This window comes from Lycium ferocissimum, chromosome 3 (assembly GCF_029784015.1).
Source record: "Lycium ferocissimum isolate CSIRO_LF1 chromosome 3, AGI_CSIRO_Lferr_CH_V1, whole genome shotgun sequence".
In the NCBI taxonomy this organism is placed as follows: Eukaryota; Viridiplantae; Streptophyta; class Magnoliopsida; order Solanales; family Solanaceae; genus Lycium; species Lycium ferocissimum.
The window spans coordinates 67,063,799-67,085,776 of NC_081344.1; the positions used below are offsets into that span (position 1 = coordinate 67,063,799).

Sequence of the window (21,978 nt, forward strand, 5' to 3'; positions counted from 1 at the left end):
GAAATTTTGGCAAGAAGATATATGAGATTATACAGATAAAAAATATTAAATTCTAAGTGTTTTTTGATAGCTTTTCCTGTGAAAGTTCTTGTCTTAATTCTGATTTGTCTACAAGATGAATAAAATTACTTGACTACAGCAAGGCGAGGAACTACATAATAAATTAACAATTCTGTGCTCCTTTGGAAGGGATATGGCAAATGATTATGAGGACCAATTGAGTTCATTTAATTTTATATTTGCTCGCTATTTTAGTTTTTTTTTTTCTTTTTCGTTAGTTAGGGGCCCGAAATAGGGAGAGGATAGTGGAGAATTGAACTCACAACACCTATTATTATGTGAAAACACTCTCACTGATAGCGCTAGCTAAACTATAAACTTGCGATATCTATCAGGTGAAACTCACCTATACCACTAAATTATACTCCCTCCGGATCAAAAAAGGAGTCCACTTAGCCTTTTTTTCTTGGATAAAAAAAAGAGTCCACTTAGCAAATCAAGAAAGAATTAACCTTGTTTTTTCATATTTGCCCCTCTTAAATGTTATATGATCAAATCCAAATGTCTATTTATTAGGGGTAGTTTAGTCAAATTACCTATTTTTGTCTAGGAGTTAATATTTTCTTAAGGGATATGCAAATGGCCAAGTGGACTCTTTTTTTTATCTGGAGGGAGTATCTATCTAGGGGTGACAAAACTAGCCCATAAAATGAAAGTGATGAATTTACTTTGACTATATAATCATGTACGTCTATTGGAGTGAAATAAATGATACTTGGGATCAGCTGTCATGCTTCATAATACTCGGAGCTAAGATCCACTTTACAATTCTCGCACTAATAAATAAAAGAAAATGTAAACGTTGTAAAATACCATAATCTAGGTATCACATAGCAAGCAGCTAATCTAGAGATGTAAATTAGTACAATTTAGCACCGCTGTTGATGTTGTTCAATAGATACTAAGTGTCTACATAAACAGGCCTTAAACTTGGTCTGTCCTCCATCTTTGGGTGTGCACAAATAGGCACCTTAACTTGTCTCAACTTTATCAGTTGAACATTTAACTGAAATGATTATCTAAATTTATATGCACAAGTAGACACCTTATCTAGATTTATACAAGCTAGAAAGTTGGTGGGCATACTTGTCCAGTGTTGTATGTATTATGCCATTAAAAAAATCAAAATAAGAGAGCCATCCAAAAAGTCAGAGTGTTTGCCTGTATTATGCCATTAAAAAAATCAAAATAAGAGAGCCATCCAAAAAGTTGAAACTAGAATTGTAGAGGGTCAGAAAACCCATCCAAAAATAGGCGTATGCCTCTATTTACAACACGCACATGGTATTCTTTAGTAAAAGGCGAAAGAATAATTCGCTCTGTGCTCACTGTGTGGCTGCGTGAGTTACGCCTAACCATGTGTTACCATTTTATATGTACCATCAAGTTCCTGCTTTCTGCATATTACGATGTGGGAGTCGCTCACTCCTTTTCCTCAAACTTATGAAAAGGCATCAAAGTATATAGCTCTTCTTCTTCTTCTCTTCATCATTTCCTTCACTTAGATATAAAGAACGATTTACCGAGTGACCATTTGAAAGAACGATTTACCGAGTGACCATTTGAAAAAACTACTCCAATTCTGAGTTCCTTTGGAAGGGATATGGCAAACAAATATGAGGACGATCGAGTTCATTTAACTTTATAATTGCTTGCTATTTAAATTTAGTGTTTTTTTTTTTTTCATTGCACAAGGGGTCGAAAACGAAATGGGATAGGATATGGAGAATTGAACTCACAATACCTATTGTGTGAAGACTCTCATTAAACCATAAACTCACAATATTTATTATGCGAAAGACTCAACGAGATAACTAAACTCTAAACTCACAATACTTATTATGTGAAAGACTCTCACAGGTACCACTAAACTATAAGTCATGCTCGCTGCAATATCCCTTTGTTAATGTTGCTTTAGGATGTATTCGAATATGCAGTTCGTTTTAATCCGATCACAAAAAAATATCCTTTTTTATCGAAATGGGAATTTACTAGCCGATTTGGTGTTGCCTTCCGTCCGAGAAAACTTAAGTATTGGTGTTATGCCCGTTGTTTTTCTACTATCTATTCAAAAGTGAGTTGTGATATTTGTGTAATGTCTACGGGTTGACAAAACTAGTCCTTGAAACAAAAGTGAAGAGATTGTGTTGACTGCAGAATCTGCACTTCTGTTGGAGAGAAATAAGTCGCACCCTCTTCCCCTCACTCTGCTTGACTCAGTTTTTTTTTTTTTAAAGGGTCATATTTGTCTCTATACTCTCACAAATAAGCTAAATTTGCCCTTCGTTATACTTTTTTTTATATATTTGTCCTTGCATCGTTATATTGGAGTTGCCGGCGTTTCAGCTGTTGCTGGTGGGTCGGAGAGGATGGATTTCTTTTGGTTAGTAGGTGGTTTAATGGATGGGTCGGGCTAAATAATTTAAATTGTAATCGGATTTAAATTGGGAGAAAAAAAATCGATATAGACACCACGTAGGAAAATAAAAGTGGGGCATGTGGATTTAACAGATTAGTAGGGGTAAATATGACCCTAAAATTGGATGGCAAGGGCAAATAAATCAAAAAAGTATAATAACTTTATTTAGATTAAAAAAAAAAAAAATTTGTAGAAGTCCAACAAACACACACACATTCCACCCCCTTCTTATTTGAGAAGATTTAAACTCAAAAGAGAGCACAATCAGTTAAATATCTCGAGTCCATTTAACCGACACAAATTAACTCTTTTAAGTTTCAAATGTTCAATAAAAATAGTTGGTATCAAATTGAAATCACTGGAGAAATTTGAGGACATCTATGAATGTCAATATCAAACATGACATTTAAAACATGGCAAAAGACATAGATTGACCGCAACTTATACCCAAAAGTCATTTTCACACTTAAACTTTAGTAATGACCTATTACACACCTAATATATGAAAAAGTGATATTATTTCTCCGAGATGTGGTAAAATGTAAAAATAATTAAAAAATAGGCGCGTTTTAATTAAAATTAATTCATTTTCCTTTTTTTTTTTTAATACCAAATTTATATTTTTTTAATCCCACCCCCACGCCCCACCCGTCCCTTTCTTCTTCATTTCCCCACCCCTCCCATCTTTCTTCTCCATATCTCCACCCACACCTGCACTGTCTTCTCCCCTCCCCCCCCCCCCTCATTTCCTCCATTTTTCTTATCATATCCATTATCTCCTTCTTGTAATTTTTTTAAGAAAATCAAAATTAGTATTTGTTGGTGTTCATTGACGAATATCAATTCTTCGGGGACCAAAATAACGAAAAGAAAAAATTAAAAAATAAAAGTGCAAATGAAAGGTGAATGCCTTTGCTCTCAAATCAATGGTAACTTTCTATTGTGATTTATGGTGATGGGTTGGTGGGAATGGTAAAGAGAATTGATAGTGGTATTTTGATTTTGGTGGTGGCTATTGAAATCATTGGAGGTGATGGTAGATGAAATTAATAGTAATGATATCGTGACTTTTTCTGGTGTTGGTCGTGGTGCAAATGGTGGGGGCGGCGTGATGGTGGTCTTGGTGGCGTGAAGGATTTGGGGGGTGGGGTGGCGTGAAGGATGCGGGGGTGGGGGCGGCATGACGGTGGTGGCGGGTGGCGTGAAGGAGTTAGGGAGTGGGGGTGGCGTGAAGGTGGAGAAGAAAGAGGGGGTGGGGGGGGGGGGAAATGAAGAAGAAGGTGGAAAATCAATTTTTTTGTTAAAATTTAAAAATCATTGTTTACTTTAATTTTATGAATAAAAAAAAAACAAAATTGTGAAAGAATAAATAAAATTAAAAAAAATCGTGAAAGAATAAATGATGTGTCGCTACGTGTGGAACACTTCCACATCTGAGAATTTTTCATATATTAGGTGTGTAATAGATCACTGCTAAAGTTTAAATATAAAAATAACTTTTAAAATATAATTTAAAGGTCAATTTATGTCTTTTGCCTTAAAACATTGAAACTAGAATTGTAAGGGGTGCTCAATAAAGAGAACGCCTCCAAAAATAGGCGTATGCCACTAAGTGCAACGCGCACACGGTATTCTTTAGTATTCTTTAGTAAAAGGCGAAAGAATAGTTCGCTTTGTGCTCACTGCGTGGCTGCGTGAGTTTTGCTCTTCCGCTGCCACTATATGCAACAAGTAGTTCAGACTTTCTTTATGTTTCGATATGGGACTTAATCATTCCTTTTCCCTCAAATTTTTAAAGGCAAAAAAAGTGAGCTTCAAACATAAAGGACTTACGTGTTTCTGTCTCATTCCTTTTTTTAATACATTTAAGATGTGATCCCAATCTTGTGAGGTCATTTAATTTTGAGGCCTATTACGTTTTCTTTTTAGTTTTAAGTCAAATGTCTCAAAAGATATTTAGTTTTAAAAGTAAAAGATGTTAAAATATATTACAAAAGATAAACTCCCCTGATGAAAATTTCAATCTAAAAATTTGAATCTTCACATCTCAATCTTGTGCACCACACCTTTGGTAGAACTTGAATAAATCATCATATTATCGCTTAAACAAATCTCTTGCGTTGATATCACCATTCTTCTAAAGCTCATGTGTGAAGAACAACTTTGGTGAAACATGAATTCACTCTTTGGACTATGTATCTTTAAGCTTCTTGCCGTTCTTTGAATAGAGTTGTATTGTTGAAATCCTCCAAGTGCATTCTGACTTGCTTTATAAAAAACAGATGTTATCTTTATATGATTTGGTAAATATAGAGTAACAACATCGTATGACCGTATCAAACTTCAAGACCAAAAATTCTTCAAGTTTCTCATTTCAACTTCCTTCAACATATAATATACTGCTTTTGAGAACTCTTCAGGAGTTAATATTATTCAAGTCATCAACTTGCACCAACAATATGACATATTTTGATTTCCACAAAGACGTAAGGATACCCTTAGTTAATGAATATTCATTAAGGTAATTAAATTGCATTCACCTTGCTTGATTTAATTCATATAAGAATTATGAACAAAATTCTAGAACTTGTATATCCTTTGGGCATTTAAAATTCTTCAAAAAATTTCATATGAATTTTGTAAAGTAATTCATATAGGTTGTGACAACATCCATTTCTATTTAAATGATGTGACATATTATGGTGTCTGGACAGCAGGTCCAATAAGCTTTACGCTTACCAAGATGTGTCATTTCACTTGATAGTAATTTTTACGTTAGCATACTTTAATAGACGTAGAATTTAGATCCTCACAATCTTTTACGATATTGCGCGCTATATTGTATCAAAGATATCGTCGATGATATATTATCTTGTATCGGTTTGCAATAGGATATAACTTATTGAGATCTCAACACTTCCATTATTTTTAGGTACCTAAACCTCTCATGAGATTTCTTGAAGTGTTATGTCATATGCTCTTCTAGAGCACATTGCCTCCTTATTATGACCATTTTGATCATTTGTTCCTCTCAAGGATTATTTCATTTGGAATCGATTGATCTACCATGCTTCATGTGTTGTATACTTTGTCCTTCGTGGACATTTATATTAATAGGAGCATTTTGCGGTTGCGAAACTACTTTTGGGTCGGCAAATGCTTCTAGCATTTAACTTAAATTACCTTTTGAATTAGGATCATACTAATGATAATTCACAACATATTTCCTAGCCACTTATTCCCCCCCCCCTTATGTTAGAACAACTAACATATATCCCATCTTCTTTGGGGAAATCCATCTTTGTGAATCATGGTAGATTAATTAATCATACACCACACATAAAAAATTGTTACATGGAAATATATGGCTCCTAATCCTGAACCAATTGTGAGGGGAGAATTTATCATAATCTATTGGTCTGAAGCATACAAGTGATGTTGTGTACAATATATCATATCTCAGACTAGCACATGAAGCTTTGTTCTCATAAGCAATGATTTGGTTATTTAATGGAGGCATTTAACGCCAAACCAGCTTGGATATAAACCAGCATTATCAAGATGGATTGTCTTGATTACATAAGCTAAAAATTGTGCTCTTAACTCAATTATTTTGAGCAAGTAATTTTGTAAACGTCAAACTACAGGTTGACAATAAATGCACATGTGACCATCTCATTGATGCATCTATTTAAGATATCACATAACAGGTGAACGGGCCTATATTCACCTTTTATAATTTTTCAGAATTAATTAGCTAATAATCAACTTATAATGAGAACAAGAAACAAAAATAAATTCTTGAAGAATCTTCCAGTTCTTCAATATATCTCAAATACTTAATTTGCTGATCATATTTGAATCGGGATGGCCAAATCGCTCATGTTGACTGATAAAATTATTTATACTAGTAAATTTCAAGTTTACCATGCCATGTGCTATTTGTTTTAGTAAAACTTCTGATTTACTATGACATGAATTCTTCTTCGCATCGATAAACTTCTGGTTATCGTGACATGCGATTTCATCATGATTATATCTATAGTACAATTTGGAGAATAAGGCGTGTAACCTTTGAAGATATTTAATCCTCCAATCATTTATAGCTTCAATATGATAGCCATTTACTTTAGTAAAGTTCAGGTTTACCATAACTAGTGTTTCGATCATAATAATAATAACTTTATATGGAGTACAATCTAGAACGAATGACATAATAGTAAATAAGCTCTTCATGAGCTTTTAATTTATTCTCAATAATCACATATTGTTTGGACACGACCAAAGGTCATGATCTTCTAGATAAATAGTTAGCTCTTCTGGAGTCCTTGATCATTAACTCTGTAAACATTGTTTAGATACTGCATGTATCATAAAAGAAATTATAATTAGATACTACTGGTGTCATGATTAGTACTGTGAGAATATACAAAGTGAAAACTAAGCATATAACAGACTCCATCATATATTTAAAACTGATTAGTTTTGACGAGTCCTATTACGTATAACAACTCACTAAATTGATAAGTCCTATTAGGATACAACAATTTACTTGTGACTTATATGGTCAATATGATAATTTAATAACACATAATGATAAAGTGTGAACACTATGATTAAATGTATGTGCATTGTGCTAGTAAAACTTAACCATCTACAATACTTCAGAATGTGACAAGTCCGGATAATATATAACGATCAAATAACAAGTAGTACACAAAAACTAATACAAATAATGGAACACAACGCCATATATAATCATCAAGTATATATGTAATTTGCTATTAAATGATAAGATCAAGTTAAACTAAAATATTCAGTCCCATATCTTTGGTCATAAAATCGTCATACATTAGAAAAGTTTTCATCATTTTAATTAGTATTTTACCCATGCATATGGTGGTTTTATGCTCAAAACGTGCGCAACTTTACTCTTTTATTCAGTGAATAGGTAAACTAACACTAATATTCAAACATTTTATAAGATATGTTTCAATTTGCCTTAGGATGATGCTTAATATAAAAAAAATAAAAAATTAACCAATATGCTTTTAACGTGTTGCAATAACTTTTGTACCACGGGAATAGTATATATGTCCTTTATTATTCCATCTCTCCAGGAGATAAGTTGTGGTCTTTCTTTCATTCACTTCGGGGAATCAAGTCTGGTCATTTAGATGCACTTTATAATAGCTCATCATTTTTCTCAAGTACAAGAAAACATTTCTTCAAAATGTTGTCTCAGATATACTACCAATTCTTTACTAGCAAGTAATTTTTTTAGAGTTTTACTACTTCAGGAGTAAAATTTAAAGGTTTACCACTTCGAAAGTAAATTTCAAAGTTCTACTAATTCCCGAGTAAATTTCAGAATATTTACTACTTCAAGAGTAAACTTCTTCGGGAGTAGATTTCAGGGTCCTACTACTTCGGGAGTAGATTTCAAGGTCCTACTACTTCGGGAGTAGAGCTCAAAGTTTACTATTTCGGAAATAGAGTTCAAAGTTTGCTACTTCATGAGCAAATTTCGAGTTTACTACTTCGGGAGTAAATCATAGAATATTCAGAATATCTTTTTTCTTCAATTATTCTATCTCTTCTGGAGGTGACTCATGATAACTTCACAACTAATCGCATGTCCTTATTTATAATCTTTACTAAATATCATCACATTCAAGAATTTCATATTTGAAACATTTATCAAAAGTTCTCATTCTTCAGGAATGTAATAGAATCATCTCTACGCGTTCTGGGCATATCAAATTATGATAGCTTATAATCTCTTTTAAGATATTACTACTTTAGGAACAAATCGAGGCATACATATACTATAAGCTTGTAAAATTATTATCACTTCTAGTCTTCTAGTGATTAACGAAGACATGAAATATGTTACCACTTCTGGTGGTTGTACATGAACTCTGCCGAAGTTCAAGCCAATGTGGCGTTAATGTCATAATATTTCTTGATATCTCATCACGTATTGCTCTTCAGGAGCAATTTTATTTCACATATTAAAATCTGCATTAGTCATAGGAAATAAATCATTTTTTTCTACAAATTTATTGCAATACGGACATTTAAAAGCACACAGATGCAATAGTCCAACAAATGCTTCTATATGCTCTTGAAAATCAAATGCTTACACATGTATGTTCAATACGATAAGCTTATGCTATGGAAAAACTAGATATGCATAAGTGATGCTTATTCATAGATCCCAGTGATATGAAAACATAATAGTCAATGGATTCAAATTGATTAAAATAAAACAGTCCATACCTTTTCAAAGGCAAGGTGAATACTCACAATGACTATTGGTACATTTGTTCAACCTCCAATTTCTTAGACCGATGATAACTATAGGTTACCTTTCTCCAAATCTCAAGATCTTTTTAAAGTAAGTGCTCAACAATATGTTATAAAATAAATAAAATTAGAAGAAAAACATTGCGAGAAAGAGAGAAGAGAGGAGAATTTCGGGATGTGTTTACAATGAAGGAAAACCTCTATATTTATAGGAAAAAACTGACTTGATCTCAAAGTCACTAACCCTAAAATTTCTATCTTATTTCTATCTTTAGAGTTTCTCCTAAGAACTATTCATAACAACTCCTAAGTTCGAGTGTTCAATAAAATTATTTGGTATCAAAATGAAATAACTGGAGAAATTTGAGGACATCTATGAATGTCAATAATCAAACATGACATTTAAAACATTGAAACTAGAATTGTAGGGGTACTCAATAAAGAAAACCCCTCCAAATATAAGCGTATGCCACTAAATGCAGAGCGCACACGGTATTCTTTAGTAAAAGGCGAAAGAATAGTTCGCTTTGTGCTCACTGCGTGGCTGCGTGACTTTTGCTCTTAGCTTGCGTTGCCATTTGATATGCAACAAGTAGTTCAGACTTTCTTTATGTTTCGATATGGGATTTAATCATTCCTTTTCCCTCAAATTTCTAAAGGCACAAAAAAAGTATAGCTCTGCTTCAAACAGAAAGGACTTGTGTGTTTCTGTCTCATTCATTTTTTTAATACACTTAAGATGTGATCCCAATCTTGTGAGGTCATTTAGTTTTGTGGCTTATTACATTTTGTTTTTAGTTTTAAGTCGAATGTCTCAAAAGATATTTAGTTTTAAAAGTAAAAGCTATTAATAAATAATACAAAAGATTATTATAGGTTCATTTTCTTCTATTGAAATCGTTAAGTATGTTGAATCATTTCCTTATATCTTGGTGATCTCTAAAATATATGCTCACTAACGGATAATAGATGAAACAATGCAGAGACTATGTTGGATTAATTAAACATCTTGAACCAAGTTAAAATCAACGATTTTCTATTATTTTGAAGGAAATATTCCAAAAATGCTTTTGGAAAATAAGTTTTCTTTTCCAAACTTCTGAAAACGGTCTCTGCTAGTACTAATCAAAAGGACTTTTTTTTTTTTTTTTTTTTTGGGAAAAAGGGTATAACTTTGAAAAAGTAAAAATATCATAATAAACTTGGATAAAAATACCCATTCGATCATTAAAGTTTTCAAACATACCCCTGTCTTAATGAAAATTTCCAAAATAACTGGATTTCATTTTTAAATCTGCTCAATTTTCACCCGAACCAACTAAATAAAAAACTCATATGGGTTGCATCCTATAGTGGCTCCGGATGTAGGACTAAAACAAGTTGGTATATGGATTTTTATGTAGTTGGCTCAACCGGCTTTGGTTTAAAAATGAAATCGGGTTATTTTGGGGATTTCCGTTAAGACAGGGGTATATTTGAAAACTTTAATGACGAGAGGGGTATTTTTGACCCAAATTTATAATGAATGATATTTTTAGCTCTTTTCTCAAAGTAGAGGGGCATTTTTGAACCTTTTTCCAAAAAAATTCTAAAAACTTGGTCAAACGCCTCAACTTTTTAAAATACGCATTTTAAAAAAAACATGTTTGGCTTCTCAGTGCTTCGGAGTTTACTTATGTATCCTTGTCGATGTTTGTGTTTCCTGATTACTAACATAAACTAATGAGAAAACAACCACAACAATAACAAGGTTGTCATTCGACACCATTTCATCAAAAAAAAAAAAAAAAAAAATCATTCCATATGCGATAAATATGTGAATACTTTTCCTTTTTCTAAAATTAAACTTAATGTGTATATATACACAATATGCTGACATCATACGAAAATAACGCTAAGTACAAACATTATGGACATGATTACATGAGGTAAATTCCTGTGATCTCTACAACCCCAAATCCGAAACTTACACAAGTTGAATTGTGATACTAGATTGACACTGCCTGTACAAGATCCGACACAAGAAGCAAGAGCAGTTCCTTATGGTGAAACTGAAAGAACCATTTTTCTTTTTCCGTCTATATCCTACTTATATCACGGCCAAAGATTAACGTTGTCAACCAGTTGACTAAAACATATAGCTTATTCCTCCGGCTCACTACACGAGTTAGATACGCTGAACGCCAAACAAAAAAACTCGTGAATCCTGCTAGAGATACACCTTTTGATTCCTGTACCATATGAACATAGTTAAAACAATGTTAAGTAGATTCAGAATTAAGGTGAGGAATTAGAAATATGAAAATTGAACAACCTGAGACATAAACAACGACATGGATAATTAGACTCGCCAGAGAAGGCGATGTACAAATAAAGAATTTGTTTTGACATGAAATGAATATGTCCATATATCTCTAACTCATACTTACGAAATGATGAAATATGTAATAGATAATGAAGGGGATAAAAATCACAAATCTTGCTATCAGATAGTTAGATAAGGAACATAGGTAAAACATTATAGCCTAACGGTCAATTTAATGGGAAAAATTGCAGCAATTTGCACCGTATGTCCTTTTGGAGGCCACTCCTTAATCTTATTTTTCCTCTTAGCCTAGTGGGCTAAATTTTGTCTTTAGAGATAATTGGATGATTTTTCTTCTTGCGGACGAATTTAACTCACTAGGCGAATGGAGATGGAATTTAAATAGTGGCCTAAAAAAGGCCATTTGTGTAAATCCCTAAAACCCGTGAGAGTTCAGAGTTTAAATTCTAGCAGAATAAAAAAATATTGAACTAGTTTCTTTCCATGTATTTAAGCCTTGATGGATAGAGTTACTCGATATTTATGCTGGTGGGAGATAACAAGTACTCTAGTATAGTCAAGGTACGTTGAAACTCACTCAGACACCACTGTAATAATAATAAAAAGAATATAGATAGAAAAATGAGGAAACCTTGCTCTCCCTGAGGTCCACAAGGGCCTTGTATCTGCCAATAGTAGCCATGCTTCCCAAATGTTTATACACAAATGGATCTCCTAAGTTCATGTTTTGTGCAGAATTGGCATGCCCTCCACTTTCTTTACCCACCCTGTTCAACAAACTTGCCAGATATTTTCCTTGCCTCTCTGCAACCTGATCAAACACACCAAACATCCCGGCACGATTTAGAGACATTTACCTTAAAAAGTTGTGACTCAAACACACAGAAGCGAAGCTAGCATTGTGGTTTCGGGTTGATGGAACCCAGTAGCTTGGGCTCAAAACCTTATATTTGTGTCAAATATTTATTTAATATGTATAATTAATCTATTTATAACTCAATAAGTAAAATAAATTGTGATTCAGAACTAATACATTGAAAATCTTGGCTCCGCCTCCGCAAACACAGGTATGTCGAAACAATGAAAAGATATTCAACATCAACCACAAATACCCAAAAGAACAATTACACAAAGAGCTAAACTACATAAGTTGTTAGTACTTGTTTGACAGCCATTGTCATTCATATGTTGTTCGGATCCTTCAAAAATGCCTTTTTTTTTTTCGGGTCCTCCAAATATTATGCATATTTTGGAAGACGCGACAAGGGATTGGCGGCATTTTTGGAGAATCCGAGCAACATAGCTTCATTGTATCGCACAATTAAAATGTAGGACATGACATGTTCCCCCATGAATACTAATTGTATAAACAAATGACATAGAATCTTTAATATCTAATGCTGCTAGCCTGAGGAGAATTTGATATTATTGGTGAATATATGGTGCCGAGAACTAGAAGATAACAGCATCACATTCGAAATCAGTTTTTTGAATTTAGAACATTGCCCCAATGTTTAGAGTTTAAAGCGAAACACTATATGAATACTATGTCAAATTCTTGCATTATCCTTGTAACTTACTTGGGCCAAAGCTGGAAGAACTTGTCTGCCTGTGCTTTCAAGAAAACCACTGCAATCACCAATTGAGTATACATCTTGTACTGATGGGACGCGCAACCATTCATCAATCCCAATCCTATAATTTATGGAGAGTTATCAGTAAATCACCAATGCTAATGATTGAAACAATAGACACAAGCTAAGATCGGCATTCGTGCAGTTGTTGTGCCCTTGCTTTGATATACGAAATTAGCACTTCAGTCACAAAGTTAGTTGATTAGCCTTTCATTCACAAAGTTAGTTAATTAGTTAGGAAAAATGCCAAGTCAGCAGTTGGTTAGAAATTAGTTAGAGGTTAGCTGTCCATTAGTTGGCAACAGTTATGTAACTTGACTGAATTGTAATGCATATATACATTGTAATCGTTTCTACAAAGATCATCTATTGAAATATACATTTACAGTTTCTATACAATTCTATCTCATCTTCTTCTCTCATCCATACACCATAGCTAAGAAACTCGAGCTTCCTCTGTTGAGCTCCTGTCTTGGCCTTGAATTGTTCGAGTCATCCTTAGATTCCTACAATTCTCCTAACATGCTTCTTGTAGTATAGTATCAAAGTGATTCTTTTTCTGTTCCTATATTATGATCAATTAGTAGAAAAAAGTATTTGTGCCTCTTATCGTTAGCTCGGGTAGTCCCAATTTCCGGTGTTCTGGTCACCTATCAATGGCTCCATAAATACGAGGAATTGACGATTGAATAATAGGAAGCGGGTTAGTCCACTAAAATTCCCCGCCTGTATGTTTGTTTTTCGTTGGGGAAAAAGGTATCCTTTTCAATAAATTAATAAGCTCCGGGCGAAGCCCCCTTCTGATAAGGTAATAAATGAAACTAATATCATGAATAACCTTCGCCATTATGTTAGAGCTTCCGTACCTTTATCTATTATTCAATAACTTGTACTAGAACCCGCGGATATATTAAAAAATATTAATGATATCGAATTGTGATGTAGCTTGTTTAAGCACCATTAGATCATATTACTTTAACACAATTTCAATCTATTCTATTGCCCTTTTTCAGATATAACACCTTGTCATCAAAGGGGCAGAATTCTTCAAAGCAGGACCATATAACTTGGAGAAACCATTTATTATACAGTCAGACCTCTGTCTAACAAATGGCCAAGTTTTGGAATCGGTTTTTCATGTTATGTTATGTTATGTTATATGATACCCGGACAAACTACGCCGTTATAGAGAGTTTTGACTATATTTATTCATGATCACAGTGTGAACATTATGTTTATTCTAGTTCATTTTCATAGGGCCAATGAATCTTAACAAGTTAATTAAGAAATTGTAGAGTGAAATATCTACTTACCTCCCTTTAGCTTTAGGTATATCCAGTGAGTTAACGAAAGGTGAAGGGCCAACACCAGTAGACCAAACTAACAAACCATAGGGTACATCTGTGCCATCACTAAGAATTATCTTCTCAGGTTGCACATCTTGGACGAGCCCTCGTACAAGACGAACTCCTGACTGAAAACTGACAAATTAATAACAATAGGATCCAAAAGTTCAATGAGGATAAGATATAGAATACACTGACAAATTATGAAAATTATGAAATAAGACAACTAAAGGTGGATTAAAGTATGCACAGACCAAAAAAAGTACTCAGTAGCCAAATACTTCAAAATGAGAATTTACAAGTTCCAAACCATCTTATGATGATCACTCTGGAACTTGCAAAATTTACGGCAGTAGTCCACATTTTTGCTGGTGTAATGGTGCTACTAATTACTACCAGGAGGTTCAGACAAAAAAACTAGTAATATAGAACAATGCTTCTTTGCTAATTATGAGGTTTGAGGACCAATAGCTCATGTTCTGAAATACAGTGCAAAAATGATTAGGCCGCAGTCAGCACAAGCAACTTATATGGACATGAAGATCCCTTTCTCTACCCTGACACCGAACAAATGGAACGCTGGCTTCACTTGTCATAGTAAGACCACACCTCTATATGCTTTCCCTATAGCTTAGATGAACCTCTTTCTGCATGTTCTCTAGAGTTCAAGAACAGATTCTTGCCTATTGCTTATTTGTCCATTAAGTCAGTTTTCTGCTAAAGGCAGCATGAAAAGCATCTATATTGTGATACAAAAGAGGAATGACAATTAAGCATTTATGCTACTATTGGCACCCAAAACTAATACAACTGTAAATCCAACTTTAGCTGGTTATTATGATCTGATTACAAAAGCATCTCAATCTGACTACCAGAGTGTGCACTCTGTGACAAAGCACCCATGTAGTTATATATCCTTTAACATATATAGCACAATAATAGATTTCGATCAGTATCTCACCTTAGTCAACTGTTTGGTTGCATATACACGTAAACGATCATCAAAGGAGGACAATATCTCATTTGCCTGTCAATTAAGGACACAGAGCTTAATCAGATATAAGAGGAACTCTTTTATATCAAAAAAAAAATAATACATGTAGAAGTTTCTTTTATAGAAACTGAGACAAGCTTGCCTCAATCAACGTGACGCGAATATAGTCTTTGACATGAGAATATCTTTGATGAACATCCTTCAGGATAAAGTCACTAAGTTCACCACTGAACTCAACTCCTGTAGGACCACCTCCAACTACAACACAGTGTAAGAGTCGACGCTTTTCTCCCTCGCTAACTCCTGCCTCATCCATGACCAAAAGAAAGAAGAAATCAGTGCATAATATATGTCAGGTACCACATTGTTCGGATTAATTCTCACTTAAATTCATCCAATATAACTGTAAAGTCACAAAACTACTTTTTGTCACAACAAAGTAACCAAACTGAAGTGCTCCGAAAAATACAAATGACTGGAATTTACTAATGCAAAGCCTCATGTGGCAAGCGAAAGTGAGAATTCAGTCCAGAATATACTTTAGATATCACATTGTTTGGGTTAATTTTCATGTCTGATCACTTTACTTCATCCAATATAACAGTAAAGTCACAAAACTACTTTTTGTCACAGTAAAGTAACCAAACTATGTTTGAATTGCTCAGGAAATACAAATAACAGGAATTTACTAATTCAAAGCCTCACGTGGCAAGTGAAATTAGAAATCAGTTCAGAATATACGTTAATATCACATTGTTCGTATTAATTTTCACATCATCACTTAAATTCGTCCGCTATAATAGTAAAGTCACAAAATTACTTTTTGTCACAGTAAGGTGACCAAAAATATGTGTGAATTGCTCAAAAATACAAATGCCACGTCACTTGCCACATGAGGCATGCATTGCATCTGTAAATTCCGATTATTTGCATTTTTTGAGCAATTCAAACATAGTTTGGTTACTTTACTGTGATCAACAAATAGTTAGTATGAGTTTACTGTTATAACATGTGAAGTTCAGCGATCATACATGACATTAACCTTATATTGTTCTTATAAGAATCACTAAATGAAAAGCACATATACCGGGGACATCAGACAACATGAGATTCAGAAGTAGTTTCCTCCGTATTTCCTGAGCATGGTAAACTTCGCGAAGGAAAGTGGCGTGCTCGTTTACACCCTTAATTCCAAATGTCAAAGCTTGTGCTCCAGAGGCAATGACTAACTTGTCATATGAAACATTGAAGTTCCATGGCTCCAAGGTTTCAACTCCCTCTGTCACAGTTTGGCATTGTACCTACAAATACCCACAAATTGCTAAAGAAACAGCGCAGAAGAATCTAAAGTGTAAAATTGAATTTAGGCCCACAAGTCGTATTAGGACGTTTCGAAATGTTTGACACAATTCCACTTGTAAATTTATTTGATACAACTTTTACAACTTTCAAGAATTCAAATTCATTTAACTATTCAAAATTTAAACTGCAACACAATCTCCTTAAACTAACTTACTATTTTAACTTTTTTTCTTCAATCGCCAATACAGTAAGTAAGTTAAATTATTTTTTTTAAGTTCCATAGTCATAAAATCTAATAAGACTCATTCTAATACTTGAGTTCAAGTAGCTCCTAGTTCTAAGTAATACTATGGATCGTCTTGAAGCTCAGTAGCTAAAGCGTACTTGCGTGTTAAAGGGGTATGTAAATTTAGGCTACCAAGCGGAACCACCCCATTCAACTCGCAATTTGCACTCTCCTATGGTGCGTGCAATTGTAGGAAGCTTTATTAGCTGCGAATGCAGTTCCCCGCCGGTAAGACTGATAATGCCCTGCTGATTTCATCAGCCATTATAGGTGGAACAATCCAAACTCTCGACATATTATAGAAAATGATACAAGCCTTTATGAACAACTCAAGGAACTCATAAATACCGACATATACAGTCAAACCTCTCTATAACAACATCATTTGTCCCAATATTGTTTGGCTGCTATATCGAAATGTTGTTACAGACTACATATACTATAACATAACATGAAAGACCGGTTGACAAAAAACATAATTTTACATTGAAATGTTGTTATAGAGGATGACTGTTATATAGAGGTCTGACTTAACGTAAAAAGAGGGACACAAATAAATAAGAGGAGCAAAATAGGCATACCATATGATTATCAAAATCAATGCCATTGCAATTAGCAAGGAAGAAATAAGAACTTGGTTCTCTTGAAATAGCAGGTTGAATCCTCCCAATAGGTTCAGCAACAGACCTAAACTCAAGAGTGCCAACACAAGTAGAAGCCAATAATGGAGTGAACACCATATGGTTCCTAGGTGACACACACACAACATCATAAATGTTGGTGTCAATGTCCTTCATAAGCCTACAACCAGCCCATCCAGAGCCTAGCACAACCACTCTTGGTTTTTGGTCATTTTTTGTTGGTTCCAAACCAGCAACAGCATGATGATTAGTACCATTATTATTAGTAGAGTAGTCTTTAGTGAATTGTAGAAATTGGGTAAGTGAAGGTGAGGCTAACGGGGTTATAGATTTGTAATTAGATGATGATTGGTTTGAAAGGGTAGTGGAGATTTTGATGAGGTTCTTGAACCATGGCATAGTGTTAAGAATCTGTGTAGTTTTACTTGCTCACTCCAATGTATGGAAGTGTTATGTTAACCTGCTCATGAAGTGAATAATAGTGTTTCAGTATTTCCAAATACTAATTTAGCTATATCAGTATTCGTAAATACTATATATCTTTGCGAGATACAAGTTTAGCCTCTATATATTGATAATATCAGATCACGTAAATAGTAATACAAGTAACCGTTCATCAAAAGAGAAATTAGTACATAATCTAAAATGCAAAACAGGCTAGCTGCTCCAAAAAATAAAATACAATGTGAGTTTAAATAAATTATATTATTAAATGTATATAAGTTAAATCCTCAAATATTATTGAAATATTAAGAAAATTGTGAGAGGAGCACTTCAAGTTCAAGTGAAATAACAATAGTTCTCATTCTCAAATCTTCAACCTTTTTCAAGCTAAATTTTATGTCCAAACCTATCTTCAACTTTCAAACATGGGCGCATCTAGGTAGGAAGGGGTTTCAACTAAATTCCCTTCATTAAAAATTTACACTACAAAAATAAAGTAAAAATAATTCCTATATAAACTGTTGAATGACTTTAACATTAGGGAGAATTCAAGTGAAGTGGTAAAGGGGGTTCAAAATTTGCTTTTGATCGCATGTCCAAATTCTACGTGAGACATACTGACATTATAAAAAAAAAATTGGATCCCCTTACAAAAATAATTTACGAAACAATAAACTTATCACTTGGGGTGTTCATAAACTTTTATAATTAATATGTTTACTAGTACTAGCTTTAATTGGTGACTTCTGATTTTGAAGTTCAAATTTAGTACTAAGTAAATTCTAGTAAGGGATAGAGAATAGGTGGCTAAGTTCAGTCAGCATATATACCGCAAGTGGAAGATCAGGTGGGGGCCATGAACATATCAGCTTGTCCCAACATTTTAGATAAGGAGTACAATTGTGCATGAGGTGTGGTACCTTTGTGGATTGAATTTTTTTCAATAATTTAACATTACGAAACATTTTAACTGAGATGATTTTTTTGTAATGTAAGGCTGGTCTAGAGGTATGTATACAGATTGCAGGAATTTAGTAGCTTTTATCTATATTCTGTATTTATTATAAAAATCTTTTTAAATATCTATAAATATTTAACTGTGATGAACTCATTATTATAATGTCAACTTAAAAGAAACTTCGAAGTAAACATGCAAATTCAGCAGCAAATTTAGTAATTATTCGACTAAATTCGTTTGTGGAGTAATACTTTTTTAGTAATTATTCGATCCAAATCCGTTAGTATATTAGTAACAAATTACTAACGAATTTGTAACTGATTTGTTATTCAAAATTTAGCAACAGATTTCTAACGGAATACCAACTAAAATTTTACTAACTAAATAATTTAGTTGGTAAATATGGCGAGAAAAAATGGCGCCTAATCTAGCAACTTTTTACCAACAGATTACCAACTGAAAAATTACCAACAGACACCTTTCGTTGGTAATATTACCAACGGAGTATATATTGGTAGGTAAATATGGCAGAAAAATGGGGAATATAGTTTATTAACAATTTACCAACGAATTACTAACTAAGTAATTACCAACAAAAGGATTTTGTTGCTAATTTTACCAACCAATTAGGAATGCGTTGGTAAATTACCAATTGATTGTTATCTGTTGGTAACTTGCCAATGAATACTCAATCGGTTGGAAATATTTACCAACTAATTAATTTTGTGGTTTGTAAATTACTAACATATTAGAATCAGTTGGTAACATACCAACAGATTATTAATCCATTGGTAAAATTTACCAACCGATCCATCTTTGGTTGGTGATTTTACATACAAATGTCAAATCAATTAATAATTGCTACCACCTGAGATCAAATTTGTTGGTAAATTACAAACTGATATTGAAACAGTTGGTAAATTTACCAACGAGAAGGTTAAATTGGTTGGTAAATAAACAACTGGAGCTAAAACAGTAGGTAAATCGAGAAATGCTAAATCATTTGATATTTTTGACAAATTTAGCATTTGGTGATAATTTAATGATGGATTCTAAATCAATTGATGTTCGACCGATATAGAATTTAGTGGTTAATTTATATTTACTTATCTAGTTTTTATTGTACAATACGTTCACGAATATTATTACTAATTTCGTCAGATCGAATGGTACTTACCATGATTCGTTCTTTAATTCTTTTATGAAAGAAAAAAATAATACCTAGATACCAGTAATTTATTTCTTTTGCAACATGCCAATATTGACACTAATGATATGTAAATATTTCAAAAAAACTATTCAGTCTAGAGTTTCTAAAGCTCATCGTAAGGCTCATTAGAAAACCCATTATCAAAATTTCAAATAATTTATTTTAGCTATGTTAATAGTTCTACATTATTGATTAATAGAGAAGAAAATTGATTTACCAATGAATCGCTAAATGCTATGGTTCTTACATATAATTTCTGAATTTATTCAGAAGTAATATACAAAAACATGCACCTCTCTTTTCTAGTTATTATGGAAAAGGAAACAACTGATTGGTTCAGCCTATGCTTGAAATAAACAACTTGCACACACTCCCTTGTAAAGAAAAAACACCAAGCACTAACACTTAAATTTATTGTTAAAATTACCGGTATTAAAGTCCTGAAATTTTGATAGACAGCCAACAGCCCACAGAAATGAAAGAATTGATTGCGTTTTTCATGTGACATCGTCTTATAAATAGCTAAAAATTCGAGTTGGGTTCTTTTTATAGCATCTCACCCCTCTTTTTATTTTTTATTTTTGAAATTGGGTCAAAAAATTTAAAGATATTCGGGTAAATCAGTTATATATTATGAACTAATGACTAGCTCTTTTATTGGTTATTGAACCGTTAACACTTCTAAAAAGAGTTTTCCTTGGACTATAAATGGAAATGATAGAAGTGAGTCTGTATACTAATTCATCATCCACAAATAAGCCCTTCATGTAGGTTCTTTTCTCAAATAACAATTACTTGAAGAGGAAATCATAATAGAATTTGAAAAAGCAAATGACAATAAGTCGAAGATAGTAAAATATAGAAAATATATTTATTTTCATATTTCTAAGCTAAGATTAAACAAAAGTCTTCGAAAATAAAAGTAGTAATACTACAATCAGTTCATAAATTGTTAAAGCTTCCATAAAACTAGACTAAGCAATAGAGTACCTCATATTTTTCCCTTTGCCTCAGGTTGTCTCGCGATACCCTCTACTGCTTAACCTGCAACAGTCCATTGATCAACTCTAGGTCCAATAGAAGCAAGTATAAATCAGTGGATTCATTAAAAGTTCCTTGTACAAAAAGAAATAGTTAATTGATGATAACAATCGACCAACGAAGACTTAACTATTTCCTCGCTAGGATTCATGAATGAAGAACTTGATTGAAGTCCGAATTGTTAGAGCTACTTCAATATATATATATATATATATATATATATATATATATATATATATATATATATATATATATATATATATATATATATTTTTTTAGCCACATAGTCGTCGTGAACCCATATGTATTTCGTTCTTCTATTCTTTGGTTTGAATTGTTAGTTAAATTATTTGATTGATTTCATCTATTTATTCATTCAATTCACATGTGTAAGGGGTCGAAAGGACTTCTAGTCCATTTGAATCCCCTAGGATAGTAGGAAAAAAGAAATATATTTTTATTTCATTTCGCATATAACTAGAACTAGTCAATATCTAATGTCACACTCCAACATTACAAGTGAACAAATATGAATCCTTTTTTTTTTACAAACTACATTTAATTTTTTTGAGTCACAGTCTCAAGGCTTGTTTGAGTATAGACATGCTGAAATTTGAAGACGAGACTTCAATTTGTAGATTGATTTTATTGCACCAATTTCTTTTGACCAATAGTCTAAATACCAAAGTGGTCCCTTAATAATAGCTTCCAATGTAAAATCAAGAGATCCTTTCACGTCAGACGAGCATCTTGTTCCTGATTTTGTGCCCTTTTTCTGTTATCCCAAAATCTTTCAACTTTGCGTGTCTGGAATGGAGAATTCACATCTCATCAAATGAGTTTCCAAAATGACGAGGTGCTTGATTCTTTCGAAACTAGACTCAGAGGACTAGATCATGTCAAAAGTAAAAGCAAAACTCTTTCTAGATCAGCTAGAATTAAGTTTTGATGTTTAACTACACGTTTGGCCCGTCGAGCTCACAACTTTGCATACTCTCGACCGAAAAA

At 33.1% G+C, this 21,978-nt stretch overlaps 1 protein-coding gene, 1 non-coding gene and 2 pseudogenes across 2 annotated transcripts; all 4 read right to left on the bottom strand.

Annotated features, from left to right (window-relative positions):
• Window positions 1-1,287: 1,287 nt before the first annotated feature.
• On the bottom strand, window positions 1,288-1,398 carry LOC132051278 (U5 spliceosomal RNA; annotated as a pseudogene).
• A 2,646-nt stretch (window positions 1,399-4,044) lies between these two features.
• LOC132051277 (U5 spliceosomal RNA) lies at window positions 4,045-4,171 on the bottom strand (annotated as a pseudogene).
• A 5,046-nt stretch (window positions 4,172-9,217) lies between these two features.
• On the bottom strand, window positions 9,218-9,334 carry LOC132051274 (U5 spliceosomal RNA). Its single transcript, XR_009413656.1, has one exon. It is a non-coding gene; the product is annotated as a U5 spliceosomal RNA (small nuclear RNA).
• A 1,267-nt stretch (window positions 9,335-10,601) lies between these two features.
• Window positions 10,602-17,863, bottom strand: LOC132050469 (internal alternative NAD(P)H-ubiquinone oxidoreductase A1, mitochondrial). Its single transcript, XM_059441722.1, has 8 exons — window positions 17,258-17,863; window positions 16,176-16,389; window positions 15,231-15,391; window positions 15,056-15,121; window positions 14,062-14,222; window positions 12,695-12,809; window positions 11,746-11,925; window positions 10,602-11,019 (listed from the first exon to the last, which is right to left on the bottom strand). The coding sequence occupies exons 1-8, from the start codon at window positions 17,714-17,716 to the stop codon at window positions 10,867-10,869; spliced, it is 1,509 nt and encodes a 502-aa protein (XP_059297705.1). The 5' UTR covers window positions 17,717-17,863; the 3' UTR covers window positions 10,602-10,866.
• Window positions 17,864-21,978: the final 4,115 nt, after the last annotated feature.

Bases quoted from the DNA above. Each gene is read 5' to 3' on its own strand.
- LOC132050469 (XM_059441722.1), bottom strand. From the start codon at position 17,716: ATGCCATGGTTCAAGAACCTCATCAAAATCTCCACTACCCTTTCAAAC. The intron at 14,223-15,055 runs GTGAGATACTGA...GTCAGTTTTCAG, and splicing joins CAACCAAACAGTTGACTAAG to TCAGGAGTTCGTCTTGTACG. The intron at 11,020-11,745 runs GTTTCCTCATTT...CATATGGTACAG, and splicing joins TGGACCTCAGGGAGAGCAAG to GAATCAAAAGGTGTATCTCT.